At 34.4% G+C, this 16633-nt stretch overlaps 1 protein-coding gene across 1 annotated transcript; it reads left to right on the plus strand.

The window, feature by feature from the left end:
* The first annotated feature begins 2268 nt into the window (after positions 1-2268).
* Positions 2269-8052, plus strand: IAPP (islet amyloid polypeptide). The gene is made up of 3 exons (XM_047065107.1): positions 2269-2283; positions 2613-2707; positions 7664-8052. The coding sequence occupies exons 2-3, from the start codon at positions 2628-2630 to the stop codon at positions 7851-7853; spliced, it is 270 nt and encodes an 89-aa protein (XP_046921063.1). The 5' UTR covers positions 2269-2283; positions 2613-2627; the 3' UTR covers positions 7854-8052.
* Positions 8053-16633: the final 8581 nt, after the last annotated feature.

The raw sequence follows: 16633 nt of genomic DNA on the forward strand, positions 1-16633 counted from the left end.
GGCATTACTTACGCTTGGACTAGCAAGGCTAAAGTGGGTACAAAGATGAGTGACAGTAATGTTTGTCATGTGGGAAGGAGCTTATTATCTGGTAATGGAGTTACCTCATAAAGACAATCTACCACCTCCACTTTCAATGGTGTAGGAAGCATGAAAGACCTAAAGCTGTTAGAGATTGGGATAGATGTTGACCTTACCAAACATTATACAAGACTGCCTAAGGCCGTATTTGGCTGCAACTGAGTCATTTGAAGTGTTATAATAAGACACAACATTTACAGGAAGGAATTAGCAATTCAGTATATGAGAACAGAGATCCTTTATAACAAAGAAATAAATATCATGGAACAAGGAGATGAGAATTTGAATTTCACTTTGCCCTGAGTAGCTGTGCAAGTTTAAGCAGCCACTTACATTCTCTGAATCACTGTATCATCATCTAATGATGAAAACAGATGTGTGAAGATGAAGTGAGGAATCATATATCAATTAAATAACTATGACTGACATAAGGTAGCCCTTAAAAAGATTCAGGTTCTCCTGTTCCTTTCTTAGGTAGAACATTTTCCTTATAACATTAATTTCCTACAGGGAGAGAGAACCAATTTTTGAATGTTATGTTTGGCACCTTCAACATCTCAGAGGGGAAAAAAAAATAGGGAAATAAAATAAATATGTAGCTAAAAGCAGGTATTTTGGTTTAAAGGAACACTAGACCATAAATCAGAAAAACCAAGCTTTAGCTCAAGGTTTCAACATGAACTAGATGTATAATGCTGAATAAGCTATTTAACATCTCTGGGCTTCTGTTATCTTTTCTAAATCATTGTATATACTTTGTTAAATACATCAATCATTTTCTTACAGGAAATTATCATTCTTCCAAATCACTTGATTTTTAAAAATATTTTTTAAGTTTATTTATTTATTTTAAGAGAGAGAAAGAGACAGAGAGAGGATGAGTGGGGGAGGGGCAGAGAACGAGGTAGAGAGAATCCCAAGCAGGCTCCCAACTGTCAGTATGAACCTCCCCCACTCAGGGCTTGAACCCACGAACCATGAGCTAATGACCTGAGCCAAAATCAAAAGTCAGACGCTCAATCAACTGAGGCACCCAGGTATAACCCAAATCATTTGAGTTTATGTTTTCTTTCTTTTTTGGAATATCAGTAAATTTTACAGAAATATTAAAATTGCAGAATCATTGGATAATTAGAATAAGGATTTGGAAAACTGATTTTTTTCCTGAAATTTTTACTAACCACCCTCAAACTACATTACTAAGCTTTAAAGAATTATATGAGTTCAGTGAACTTATTTTTTTTACTTGGAGTACTTCCATCGTTTTTAGATTGCATAGATATGCATATTTCCACAAGCATTTGGAATTTGTCTTACTTGCTACATCGGCTATTGTCATAACTTAGAACATTAACTTAAATATAACTTATAAATACAAGAAAAGAAAGAACAACTTGGAGAAAATAAAAATAACAAATTAAATATTCTTTCAAAGTAATTGTGATGTTTCTATGTAATAATAGAAAAAGTCAGCAAAAAAATTCTTAATCACACAGATATGTGTCTCTATTTAAATGCTGACAAATGAATTTGGGGATTGAAAATTATTGTTTTGCTGCCGTTAATCTTCCATCCCCATTTCATTATAAGTAGCTTTCAATTTCTTTCTGCCCCCCCCCCATCTTTTTAAGTGTCGTTTTTTATCCACCCTGGCCTCATAGTTTACTCTACTACTGAATGTTCATGGAATTAAGCCATTGGGGTCATTTGGCTTTAGCTTCCTCATTAGATTCTTCAATGTCCCTGGCTTCACTCTTTGCATATAAACACATTTGTTATTCTTAATCACTTCTTTCTATCAATCCTTTACTAGAGCATACCACTTAATCTTTGAAAATCCACTCTTGTATTTCACAAAAATGGAAAATTCAAACTTCTGCTGTGTGTGACACACCATTAACTGCACAAAGACACTCTGTATCTGCTACCTTAATATTTACTGATGTGTTAATGTAATATAATAATGACCCATCTGCTTCTGCTGTCTATGAGGCACTTTCTATAGGGATGGAAATTAATGACAGTTTCTCTGAGCTGCCTGATGTCAGAGCCGGGAAAGGTGTGAAGAGTATATAAGAGCTGGATTACTCATTGGCAAGTGTGGGGGCAAATACTCCAGTGGATGCAAGCTTGGGATTGTTTATAAAGCTTTCTTACCATTAGAGGCATTCTCTGATATTGCTGACGCTGAAACACTAAAAGGTAAAGAGCTTCCTGTTTATGGGAAAATATCATTTGTTTAGGGAAGCTTAGATTTGGGATCAAATACATACTTATTTCAAAGAAAGGCTAAAGCAATAATGTGGTATAATATCAACTTTCCAGATCGTTTAGAGAAGGAAATTGGGAAATTGAAAATTTTGAAAATATTTGAAAATTGTTTAAACAGCATCAAGAGACTGTATCAATAAAATTGCTATATTTGGAGATTATGTTTAAAGAGATTTTTTGAAAGTAGGCTCTAGTCTCAAGTTCCATCAATCAGAGCTATAAGACACTTCTTGATTTCGATGCTGAATTATTCTTTTCAGAAAATTTGAGAAGCAATGTGCCTCCTGAAACTTCCAGTAGTTCTCATTGTGCTCTTGGTTGCACTACACCATCTGAAAGCTACCCCCATTGAAAGGTTAGTAACAAAAAATCCTGTTTCTTTTGTAAAATGTGGGAAAATTAGAATTAAAAACTGCTATATAACTAACAGCCCTTATGCCATTAGATTTCTGATGAAATCATGCTTAAGAACAGTACATTAAACTGTTTATCTGTTCCTTGAATTCTGTGTTCTTTAAAGAATAACACCAGTGGTTGATGACTTTCTGACAGAACTGACAGAAAGGAATGGAATAGTTCCAGTTTTATCAAGAAATATGCTTTTGCATAAGAGACTCTTAAAAACTGAGAACAAACTGAGGGGGGGTGGGAGGGCAGGAAGGGTGGGTGAAGGTTATTGAGGAGGGCACCTTTTGGGATGAGCACTGGGTATTGTATGGAAACCAATTTGACAATAAATTTCATATTAAAAAAAAGAAAAAGAAAAAGAAATATGCTTTTGGAAACTAGAGGGGCAAAACCAGAACATGAAGCAGGAAAAGCCAAGGGTAGTATTTCCCACTATATTAACCTGATTCTAAAACAAACTGTAAAAACTTAATTAAAGCATATATTTTATAACAGGTGGGATTTTATTGTCTATTTACAGATTTCTTTTTCTCCTTGGAGGGCTCTGGCAATATCCAGAACTTTTACATCTCTTTCTGGAAATCAAAATACATAGAAATAATGAGGGGGCAAATTAAAAATTTTAAGAACTAGTTAAAAAGCCATTTGTAGTCAGGCTCTGGGCTGATGGTTCAGAGCCTGGAGCCTGCTTCAGATTCTGTGTCTCCCTCTCTCTCTGCCCCTCCCCCGTTCATGCTCTGTCTCTCTCTGTCTCAAAAATAAATAAATGTTTTAAAAAATTTTTTAAAAAAAGGGTGGCTCAGTCGGTTAAGCGTCCGACTTCAGCTCAGGTCACGATCTTGCGGTCCATGGGTTGGAACCCTGCGTCGGGCTCTGGGCTAATGGCTCAGAGCCTGGAGTCTGCTTTGGATTCTGTGTCTCCCTCTCTCTCTCTGCCCCTCCCCTGTTCATGCTCTATCTCTCTCTGTCTCAAAAATAAATAAATGTTAAAAAAAATTTTTTTAAAAGCCATTTGCTCTTAGGGTTTTTTTTTCTATATTGTTAACTGTTCTGTTAATGAAATAAAATTATAAAAAAATATATCCTTCATAAGATTACTTCTGAGCTGCACTAAATGTAAATTAATACTTCTTAAAAATGAATTCAGTAGGTAGCATGTTCACCAGGATTTCCTAAAAAGGTTTATTTGAGAAGGTGTCATGTCATTTAACTGGTAATATTTTAAGGAAGTCTAAAAACTATCAGGTGATAATGTTAGCAGTAATTACAACTTTCAAGTGGAAAGCCTTTAAAACTGTAATTCTTTTATTTAAAAGATTCTCAAGTCCAAATGCATGCATATGTCATATACAATAGAGTGAGGATTTGTTTGTACTTAAATCAGTTTGACTCCTTGTAGTCTTTTAGGACTGAACTTACACGTTCTTTAACACCAAAGAGAGTTGTTTATTTTTGAAGAGTTTGCTTTAAGTCATATTAGAACTTTTCTCATAGAATTATTAGCATCTTGTCCATTTTCCCTTGGGGTGTTTTTTCATTGAGGTGACAATCTGTGGTGATATGTATATTTCTACAGCACCCACATGAAACAAATAGCAGGAGTTATCAGACTTCCTTTGTCCTTTCAGGCTTATCGAATTTACAGGATGTTCTCAGAATTGACTCTGATTTTCAATTGGATTTTTGTGGATAAAAATAACTAAAACTGACATGAAGTTTCTGGTAAACCAGCAGAACAATAGGATGACAGGAAAATTAGCAGTATTACTTCATAATTCTGTCTATATCTTGATCTTTTCTTTCATTAGGTATAGACATTTGATAAGCATCTTTATGCAGTATGGCTTCATGGATATTAGTTTATTAGGAAGTGAACTTCACTTGAAAATAAAATAGTATATAACATTATTATCAAGTTATTTTCACAATCTCTTACTTAGAATCTTTATTAGAGATACTTGTAAAGCATTCTTCAAATTGCTCTTTAATGGGTTTCCTGAAATGAGTATGTCTGGTCATTTTTTTAATGAAAATTTATCATCCTGAGCTGTTCAACCATGTAATATTCTATAACCTCAAAAAAAGCTTCTTGAGAAAGCTTCTTCAGAAAATGACTCAAATTTCAAACACCTTTAAAAGACAAAGCTGATGTTGATTTATCATTCATTGAATGTGATTTTTCTCATAAAATTTAATCATCTCACTTGAGATCTTTTTTAACTTCTACACATGTATGAGGTGATATTAAGAAGTAACAAACTTGGGGCACCTGGGTGGCTCACTCGGTTAAGCGTCAGACACTTGATTTCAGCTCAGGTCATGATCTCACAGTTGGTGGGACTGAGCCCTACATTGGGCTCTGGGCTGATGGCACAGAGCCTGCAATGGGATCCTCTCTCTCCCTCTCTCTCTGCTCCCCCTCGTGCTCTCTCTCTCTCTCTCTAAAATAAAAAAATAAACAGTTCAAAAAATCTTAAAATAAAAAAAAGAAGTAACAAACAGACTTTACAAGTCATACTAAAAAATAGTTATTTAATACTCTTGATTGGAGCAACAGGATCATACATTTGCCCACACCTTTTAAACACTCAGTTGTAAACCTGCTTAGCAGATAATCAGAGATTATCTAACAGTATAATTAACAGAGTTTTCAAGCTATACACATAGGAGCTTGCTGTAGGAATTCTTATACTTCCACAAATGAATATCGAGAGCTAGAGCAGGGATACAGTTTAAAACTTTTAAAAACCCTGAAACTGAGGTGTTTTTAAAGAGGGACAATTTAAGAGTGATACTTTAGCTTACAGTCTTCACTTTTTAAACTCTTAAAGTTAAGGACATATGCATGTGTATAAATTGTCAATAGCTTTGAACCAGTGTTTGTTACTAGATGCTAGGCAAGCCTTGGCTACCCAAGTAGTTAAAGAGAACAAAATGCCTGAAAGTAGGGGTGTGATGCCTTTTACTAACCATTTAATCTGTCTTTTTCCATCCTAATAATAGTTTGGGATAGAATCTTGTACATACTGTTGCTATGTTTACGTGAAAAGTTGTGTTTGTGAAAGCATTTGCACAATAATGAAATCAGTCATCATAAAAGCTCTTAATATTTCTGTTTAGTAGAATGATGGTTCTTCTAGCTAACCCAAGTAAGATAACATTTTGGTTGGAATAATTTTAAATCCTGTTACAGACCTTGAGAGTAATTATCAAAGTACCACTCAGATATTTAGCAAATAGACTAGTTCACACTCTACTCCAAGCATTTGTCAAACATATCTTGGAACAGATATCACCTTTCCAATTTCACTCAGAACTTTATTTATTTCTTTATGTTTATTAATTTGAAGTGTTTGGGTCAAATTCTAATTTCTGCTTTTTTTCAAGAAAAGTTTATTCTGTTTCAGAATTAAATGTCTGATGTATGAATTATTGGTTTAATCCTTAAAAAGAATTAAATCATTCTTTGGAAATGCACATTGGCCATGCTTACGACACATGCAAAGAGAAATAATTAAATAGATAATATGAATAATACTATCATATATACCAAGTAATTATGTCTCAGAGTGGATTTCCTTTGCCTGAATAATTGGTTTGTCAGCATACACTTAGACTCAACCCAATACCTAATACCAGAAGGTATCATCCAGATACCTAATGCCATAAGAAATTATTGTATTTAGGAAAAAATATGAGAATAAAAACCCTCAAGTTTCACGTGAGATTTAAAAACACCCCGAGGCTATCACTATACAGAGATACAGATAAGAAGTACTCTCCACATAAAATAAACACATTGAAATAAAATATATGCATTTTGCCCCAAATTATGTAAAACCACTGGCTTCTGAACATTGCTTCATACCTATATTTCTTTCTCAGTTTATTCTTATCCTAAGTTTTACCAATATTTTTATTTCTATGGAGCTGAAATTAAAACATTTCCCTAGCTTTTATAATCAACTACAAAAAGGAAGCATGTTATTATTCTGTATCCATTTCCAATATCATTTTGAGAGTGCATTAAAACAAAAGGTAGTACAAAAATGTATAGTTGACATAAATAAATTCTGTAAAAAGAAACAAAAGTTAAAATTCAAATCAATTATTTAACCATAGTGATCATTTCTGACTTACCTATAATATTATTATGCAATTGTTCCAGCTGGCCGAAAGAATGTGGTGAACATTAATACTATTAATATAAAAAGTCTTTTAGTTTTAACATTCAGCCTAGTCTTATCATTAAAATTGTTAAAAGGAACTAAGTAGGTGGCAGAAAGATAGTAACATTCATGTATTTATATTAAGAGTAACAGAACTCCCACACTACAATAGTCCAAGTGTAGGAACAGATGGTAAATTTGATTCTCTTGAGACTTTATAATACTTGAAATTTCTTTCTTAACACCCTGATTTGATGATCTCCAGGAACTTAACAAAAATATCTTACACTGCTTAATTTTTATTAGAAAGATGTGGGAAATGAATATATATGTGTTTAATTCTACATATTCCAGATTCCATATACATTTTCTATTCTAAATGCTTTTTATATATTGGGAACTAGATTCATCAATATTTAGAAGAATATAACATAAGGAAACCTTTTATTATTATTGTTATTGTTTGGAATATATTCTAAAGTTTCAAAGGATCATACTGGGAAATTCAACATTGACTATAATGGAAGTTTTGCTGTATGATTTCCTAGTCAAAAATCGATTCTGCTGCATTTTCAAGGTGTCAAAAAAAATCTGTTATCCAGCTGTTTCTAAACCAAAACACTGAGTTACTTATGTAAAAGTAACCAGTTCCCATTGATATACTTGTTGTCACATTAATATATCCAACCATGAGTCTAAATCTCTAACCTTTCATATTTGTTCTATGCCACCAGTAACCAAGTGGAAAAGCGGAAATGCAACACTGCCACATGTGCGACCCAACGCCTGGCAAATTTCTTAATTCGTTCCAGCAACAATCTTGGTGCCATTCTTTCTCCTACCAATGTGGGATCCAATACATATGGAAAGAGGAGCACAATTGATATTTTAAACAGGGAACCATTGAATTACTTACCCTTTTAGAGGTCAATGTACCTCTAGAATTCTTTTTGTTTCATGTACAAATATTCTAGTGACTTCCTGTGTAATTTAACATTAGCATGAACCTGCGTCTGTATGTCCCATGTTTGTTGCCAGTACATATAAATTGTCTTGAAAAGAATTGTTTTAAATTTAACACTAATTAAGGTCCCGTAATAAGAAGTCAGTATCTTTAAAAGTGAAGTGTTCTTGTTATAGATTTTTATTTTAAAAACATTAAAAAGTCACTCTTTAGCTTGTATTGCTATGGCTTGAGTTTGAGAACAAAGGAGAAAATGGTATTTGGAAACTTGGTAAATTGTAAACAGCTAAGAGTAAAGTTAAGAACATTAAAAAACCAGTAATCATAAGGACCGTTGTTAAGTAATTCATTTTGCATTAGATTTCTAAAATGAGATAAAATGCTACGTAAAAATTTTAATTAATTTTTGCTCTTAGTCAAAATATTTTTTTGAAATTATATTCTTTGCTGGATTTGCTGGTACTAGAGGTTATTTAAAAATCTTAAAGCAATTTGTGTTCATGAGGGTTTCATTGTGTGTTATCATCGATGTGCTTTTGTTAAACATATATGCCTTTTATCCTGCTCAAGTGACTTTCAGCAAACCTCAGTCATATTCTGATGCAGCGTATTGCAAAAGCAACTTGTGTTCCTATTAATCATGTTTTCAACTAAAAGACCACAGACTTCTGGGAATTGTATACTGTATGGTGATTTATTTTGTTTGTTAAACCTATTGGACATTTCTGGCAGAGGTTACATATGTATGATACATTTTTTTTTGAAGGAAGCTGTTGAATTGGCTATGAACTGTAATGTTTCCCTCTAAGTCTCATTTATATAGGGGTATCTGCTTTTCTCTGTGAGTTAGTTACCTTTGGAAACAGCATTAACTGAGATAAATTGCTATCATGCTGTATTATGCCATTTCTAAAAGCACTCAACTTGTATTTTAAAAAAAAAGTAGAAAAAAAAAGCATCTCAATGTTAGTGAGAATCTGACTCATTGACTTGATTTATACATTAAAATTTCCCCTTATGAAGTATGCCTTAGATTGTCATATTATAGTTGTTTGTGTGTATAGGTGTATAGAAACAGGAGATGATATTTATAATGATTTATGTCATAAGTTCCATTTTGAAATAAATAAGTTAATGTATAAATTCCTATTTGTGATATTAAACTGTTGGCCCTTCTTTCAAAGTGGAGTTGAGCTCAACATTTTAAATTAAGCAAGGTATGATTAAATTATAATTTCTTACACTTAGTTATTTAAAAAATTTCCCATAACAGTCTAGTTTATGTTTTTTAATATTTATTTATTTTGAGAGAGAGACACAGAGTGTGAGTGGGGGAGGGGCAGAGAGAGAGGGAGACATAGAATCTGAAGCAGGCTCCAGTCTCTGAGCCCAACACAGAGCCCAATGTGGGGTTCGAACTCACAAACCGTGAGATCATGACCTGAGCTGAAGTCAGTCACTTAACCAACTGAGCCACCCAGGTGCTCCAATAACAGTCTACTTTAAATAAAACTGTATTGCATATCAACTCTATAGCAAAATTATGTGTGATTATAGTAACCTAACAACCTCTGGTGCTAAGGAGTGAAATGTAGGTAGGGTAGCTATGTAACTTATTCTAAGCAGGAGATTTTGGTAAAGAAAAGAATTTATTATATTGATATAAGAGATATTAACAGTAGATGTCCATATAAATTTATTCATTAAATTTATCAAAGTGAAACATTTGAACAAATTCAGGATTATTTTCTTGGTTGGTAGGCCAATAAGAATCTCATAGAAGTTGGAAATGCCTTATTGCATGCAGTTTACCAAAAACTTTCCCTGCTTTTTTATAATTGCCTTGTGAAAACAATGAGTAAAACTCAATTGATACAATTGGTGATATTAACAGTAAGTTTTGGGGACTACATTTATCCCAACCTTTCTCATTGTGTCTTGGATACTTGAAATCATAGGTACTTTTGAATAATCTAGAAGTGAGTTAAGCCTCCAAATACTCAAATGCATGGCACAAGTTATATTTCACTAAACTACTAAAAATACAAATGATTTCCCTATCTTCCATGTTGCAATACAGAGTTAGACAAGAATTTATTTAGTAAAACTCCATTTAAAACTTCTGGAAATTCTCTCGGAGTGCCTGGGTGGCTCAGTTGTTTAAGTGTCCTGTCTGATTTTTGGTTTCGGCTTAGGTCATGATCTCATGGTTTCGTGAATTCAGGCCCCGTGTCTGGCTCTGTGCTGACAGCCTGGATTCTGCTTGGGATTCTCTCTCTTTCTTTCTCTCTCTCTGCCCTTTTCCCACTAATGTTGTCTCTGTCTCTCTCAAAATAAATAAATTAATAAAAAAAAACTTCTGGAAATTCTCTTGAGCATTTTGAGAAACATTATGCAATGAACATCTTACTTCTGTGAAGCCTGAATATCATTACCTAGCAATATTATGTAGAATACCTTTTGGTCAAGAGAAGGAAAGCTTGTGAATCCAAAGCTCCTTAAGTTGAGTACAAAAGAGACTTTTTAAATAAAGTAGGAGGAAGTATTCTTTACTGATTCTTCTTTACACACACACACACACACACACACACACACACACTATCCAAAGCTATGGAAAGATTCATCTTACACTCAGTGCATTTCTAGTAGACATTATAGTGCTCACCAGTATCCTCTCTTTCCTGAACCTACAAGAGATTATAGTCTCAACCCTTTTGCATTTAAATGAGGCCATTTGGATAATTCTGGCCAAATTTAGCGAAGTGATATGTCATTTTCAGGCTGATCCAGTAGGTAAAAAGCCTACAGTTTTCAATCTTTCTCTTTCTTCTACTGCAGCAGTTCCTGATGAGGATGGACACATCCATCAGGTGGGAATGGAGAGCATTCTATTCTTGGACACGGAGTGTTATCAAGAAATAAACTTTTATAACTTATCTACAACCCACCATAATACAATAACCAAACTCTAACTTTTACTCAACCTAGCAAACCTGCTTCTCCTATCGGCTTTATGAATAATAGCATAAGCATTGTCTCACTATAACTCAGTCTTGACATCTTAGAATTATCACCAATTGCTCAAATTCCTCACTCCACACATTCAAATCAGTTACCAGGACACATGTACTTGAAAGTCCCCTTGCTACTAAGGTATCTTTCTCCTTTCTTCTCCCATTGCCAATAATGTAACTTCAACCTCTTTACTGCAAGTCAGGACCCTACAGCAACCTGCAGATAGTTCTCCAACGTCCAGTATTTTCTGCCATTCTATACACCAATGCCTAAAACACATTTCTTACATCAGTCTTCTACACAGAAGTTTTAAAAGGCATGTTGTTGATCTACTAAAATCCATCAAATTCTTTAGCCTAACATTCAAGTCTCACCACAAACTAACTCCAGTCTTCTTTTCCAGCTATACTGCGTAGCATCTCACTTTATACATTTATTCCCTGTCAAACTCTGGTTGTTTTAGTTGTTCCTAAACTGATATCATCACATATCCTCTTCTTTTCCAGTCTCTGTCTCTTCCCTCCATTCCCTCCAAGCTGAACAACTGTCCCCAGTGCAGCCTTTTGAAACCTTTTAATGACAAAGTCAAGAATCTTTCATCATTCTTTTCCTGAATATGATTTCTCCACCCACTGAGCTGCCATCACACTTTGAGGATATATTTCAGATTCAAAAGAAATACATTATTTTATATTATATCACTATTTGTATTAAAAATACTATGTTGTTATGTTGTTGCTGTCTTATTTGGGTAACTGACACATTTCTCTTCAACATTGCTAGGTTCCTAAGGGCAGAAACTAGGACTTAGTCTCCATTCCATGAATTTTCTATTTTACAATCAAGGAGCTTACGCCTATTTGCACATTCTGGAGAAAGGTAAGCTACTTGAACGATTTCCTTTTTCTGTTCTTGATATTGTTCTGGCACAGAGCTTAACAGTTTTTGTTTTCTGAAAATTACTTGACATTCACTTTTGGTATGGAATATACCTTACATAGACTAGAACATATTAATTATGGTTTTCTTGCCTTGATTTGAATTACTAAACACTTGGGAAATGAAATCCATCACCCAATAAAGTTAACATAGTATTACACAATTAAATATTTAAATTCCGTAAGATAACTATTGAAATAAAAATCCTAAATTTCCATATTAAGTGAGATTAAGTAACTTCCATAGAAAATGGGTTTTCTGGTGGAGTGGGACAGGAGCAAATGGCCATGTTTCTCACCTTACTGTTTGAAAAATGCCTTTTCATTTGAAAAAGGATAAAATATGCTATCAACCTTCCCTTTCCCCTTATTATTGGTTTAGACTATACACTGAATTCCTAAACAAAATTTGAATCTTTGCGTATTGCTTAAACTTCGAAAATTATTTATTGATCACTTTTGTGAGAATGTAGTGTATATCTGTCATTCCTACTCATGCGGCTCTTTAACCTATATCATTTGGAAAGTATACTAGGTGAAAGATCTCTACTTTGAAACATTTATTGATAGTGAATAATGAGATCTTCTGGACATCTCCAAAATGCTACTACTTATCTGATAATTATTTAAAGGGGTTTTTCATATACCTAGGCTTTATAATACAATGCCATTTTTCTACTGCTAAAGAAGTCACTGGGTAACGAGGTCCAGTTAAAAATTCCATTGTTGTTTCCAAGGCCCCTTGGTGTCTACAAATGGTGTGAAATGCACCTATGTTGGGTAAATAATGGCAGATTCTTTAAAAATTGCTGTCAAATTCTTCACTTCTTATTTGCATAGGAAAAAATGATGATTTCAGACCTGCTATTTCTTCACAATGACAGATGGGAGATTTGCATTTGTTCCACGGCAACACTCCTTGGAGTGATTAGGAGAGAGCTGATGAGTATGTGTCCTCATTAGTGCCTTAAGATAGGAAAGCTAGGTGGTCTGGAGTCATGTACACTTGTGTGACTAAGGTCAAATTACTTTGAACCTCTCTTTCCTCATATATGGCATGAAAAAATATTTCTGAGATTGGCTGTGAAGATGAAAAGAGATTGTATCATTAATGAAAACAGCTGGGATTTTTGGCTACAAATCTGCTCTGCAATAAATGCTGGTTCTCTCCCTTTCCCCTTGGAGAGGAAGCCTCCTCTCTCCCTACAAAACATTTCCCACAAAGGCCACCTTGCCAGAGCACAATGACCTTGGGCCACACTTTGTAAGGGAGAGGTACCTGCCCACTGTAGAACTAAGCCAGGTGCTTGAAGAGCATTTAACATGTTTTTATTTATTTTTTTAATAGCAGGTACTCTACCCTACATCTGAATGCCCCTATCTGTTTATCTACATCAGCTTATACTCGGTACAATTTAATTGATACCCATTGATTGCTAAGCACTCATTGCCTTCCTGTTTAGAGCTATATTTATGGCATGCTTACTAAGTGTCAGATGCTATTTTAAGTTTATTCACATCTATTATCTGACTAAATCCTCCTATGAAATAAATACTATTATTTCCAGTTTTAAAAGAAATAGCTCCTGGAGACGTAATATGCAGTATGGTGACTATAGTTAATACTGTATTGTGTGGGACACCTGGGTGACTCAGTTAAGCTTCCAACTTTGGCTCAGGGCAAAACAGTTCACAAGTTCAAGCCCCATTACTGGCTCTGCACTGACAGCATGGAGCCTGCCTCAAATTCTCTGTCTCTCTCTCTACCCCTTTCCTGCTTGCACTCTATTTCTCTCTCTCAAAAATAAATAAACATTAAAAAAAATCACCTGTATTGTATATTTGAAAAGTATTTTTTCAAAAGTAGATCTTAAATGTTCTCATCTTAAGAAAAAAACATTTCAGGGTTCTGTGTGGCTCAGTCGGTTAAGCATCCGACTTTGCCTCAGGTCATGATCTCACAGTTCGTGGGGTCCAGTCTGCATCCGGCTCTGTGCTGACAGCTCAGAGCCTGGAGCCTGCTTCAGATTCTGTGTCTCCCTCTCTCTCTGCCCCTCTCCCACTTGCGCTCTTTCTCTCTCAAAAAATAAACATTTACAAAAAATTATAAAAAGATAAGAAAAAACATTTGTATCCATGTGTGATGATAGATATCAATTAGACATACTATGACAATCATTTCTCAATATATACATATATTGAGTCATTATATTGTACACCTGAAACTAATATAATGTTATATGTCAATTATGTCTCAATAAAAAATACACTTAGTATCCCCATTTGCAAATGAAGAAACTGAGGCTGTTTGACCTTGAGAAAGTCACTTTACCTTCTTCTGCCTCAGTTTGGACCAAATGCAATCGAAGTCCCATAGCAGAGCCAAGGTTTTAACCCAAATACTCATCATCCCACATGTTTGCTGAGGCCTATTATATGCCATTCATAGTGCTTGGGATGTATTAGTAATCCAGACAAAATCCCTATCCTCATGGAATTTGCATCCTAGTTTTGGGGTGCTAGGTACAAGAGCTATGCTCTTAGCCACTATATTATATTGCTTCCCCCAACTTCAATTCCCTAAAAATTATTTCCTAATTTGAAAAACTATTCATCTTGCTTTCACAGCCTAACAAACTAAACCACAAAGATTTTAACGAAACCAAAATATCTGGGCAGTATTAGAAAAAAAAAATCTCTATTTTCTAAGTACCACCTACACATACTCATATATATATATATATATATATATATATATATATATATATTGTTAATTTTCACAAAACTCTATGAGCCAAGTATTGTTATACCATTTGCTGATAAAAATTAAGGAGCAAAAAATGAGCTGGCATAAAAATTTCATTCTGCAAAATAGATGATAATAATAAGGATTTCTTTGCTGTCTCAAAACAGCTGCATATTTCAAAATAAAGCGATTATTTCTTTAATGAAAATGAAGCAATTTGTCCGGGATCACACAGTTAATAAGGGTCGTTACAATATTGGAACCCAGGTTTATCAGTCTCCAAAGTCCAGACAATTTCTCTACATCATGTCCAAACAAAAATATTTTTATTGTACTTCCACTATGTCCTGTGATTTATTTTATGTAGAACCTTGCCAAATCAGTTTGTCTTGGAACTGGATAAACAGGTCAAGCAAAAGAATAATAGGACAAAAATATCTTTTCAAAATATGAAGAACTTGTTTGATGTTGAGAATAACAATCATTACCCAGCATGAGATAGTTTTGCCTTGTTTTTTTTTTTAAGGTTTCAACTGAAAGAAAGTTTGAAAAATCGAATATACTTATTAAATATTTCTAATACTGAAACATTGCTTGTAGCTTATCTTGATTCCCACCCCTCACCAAATTCAACTTAGATTTTCATATTTAGTTTTCTACTGAGATTTTATTTCTTTGCTCTGTATACAAATACAAAAATTTTCTTTTATGGCTTAATGAAACTCTGCTGAGTGAATAGGCCTTCATTCAGTAGCCAATCTATTGAGGTTCTCCTATGAGGGTTCTCAGACTGTATTTTTATCTTCATTGCTACCACCTGTCTTTCATATTAATCTCTATATATTTCACACCTCACACTCACCCACCTCCACAACTTTGGTCATATAATTTACTGAACTTGTAGTCTCTCTTCACCCTTCGGAAATCTACCTCGAGGTTCTGCTCAAATCCACATTTTCTGAGGAATCTCTCATGATGTTTTCAGCTCTCCTCTGAATTTGCATAGACTTTTATCTGTATTACTCTTCTGATACCAGTTTATTCAAACATTTACTCAGTCACTCAACAAATGATTATTTAGCTCACTTTGGCATTTGATATTTCGTGGTTACAATTTCGAGGACATCTTGAGGAAGTTCCTAGTTTCTACTTTGCATTTTGGTTCGTATGACCAGGTGTTATTTCGTGATCTAGCCTGTAAACTAGCTGGAGACAAGGACATATGAGTCATCTCTGTAATTCCTGCAATATGTAAGCCCACTACTTGACATAACAGGCACTCAATATATATTGTTAAATAAATGTACTCTATGACTAATGAACAAATGAATGAATGAAACCTAATATAAAGTTATGATTTAATACAGTATGATAAAGTTGATACAGTATGGCAACTCACACCTTTTGTAAACAGGGGATAATAATTGTAGGGTTTTATTATTGAAGAGTAGGAAGAAAATATGCATCTTGGGTGTTCCATCAGTGATAGCTGTTAGTCATGGCCACTGTACACAAAGAAAGGAACAATATTGGACTACAGTTGGTACTTTTGTTATTGATAGCAAACAAAAGGAATTTAAAAAGAGAGAGAGGGGGAGGAAAATGATAAAGGTAGATAACAAAAAGGGGCTCAAAACAATGTGGAGAAACATTCAAAGAAACAGAAAGGGAAATAGAATAATGACAATAATCTACCCAAATCCTAAATAGGATTTGTATCACAAGATACCTTTCCTGCTCCAATAACCAATGCAAAGGCACTTGTCCTGCACAACCATGTCTAGAATTACAAAATTTTGACAGAGCCATACAAGATGCAGGTTCTGAGAATCCACCTCTTTGCTGAGAAAAACATTCCTTTTTTTTTTTTAATTTTTTTTAACGTTTATTTTTGAGACAGAGAGAGAGTATGAACAGGGGAGGGGCAGAGAGAGGGAGACACAGAATCTGAAGCAGGCTCCAGGCTCTGAGCCATCAGCCCAGAGCCGGACGCGGGACTTGAACTCACGGACCGTGAGATCGTGACCTGGGCTGAAGTCGG

This window comes from Lynx rufus, unplaced genomic scaffold, assembly GCF_022079265.1.
Source record: "Lynx rufus isolate CCGP_SWC_20201006 ecotype Redwood Valley unplaced genomic scaffold, mLynRuf1.p SCAF_7, whole genome shotgun sequence".
NCBI classification, from domain to species: domain Eukaryota; kingdom Metazoa; phylum Chordata; class Mammalia; order Carnivora; family Felidae; genus Lynx; species Lynx rufus.

What these genes read in the sequence shown, in the direction of transcription:
- IAPP (XM_047065107.1), top strand. Translation starts at nt 2,628, where the DNA reads ATGTGCCTCCTGAAACTTCCAGTAGTTCTCATTGTGCTCTTGGTTGCA. An exon ending in AAAGCTACCCCCATTGAAAG is followed by an intron (nt 2,708 to 7,663) that starts GTTAGTAACAAA and finishes CTATGCCACCAG; the next exon opens with TAACCAAGTGGAAAAGCGGA.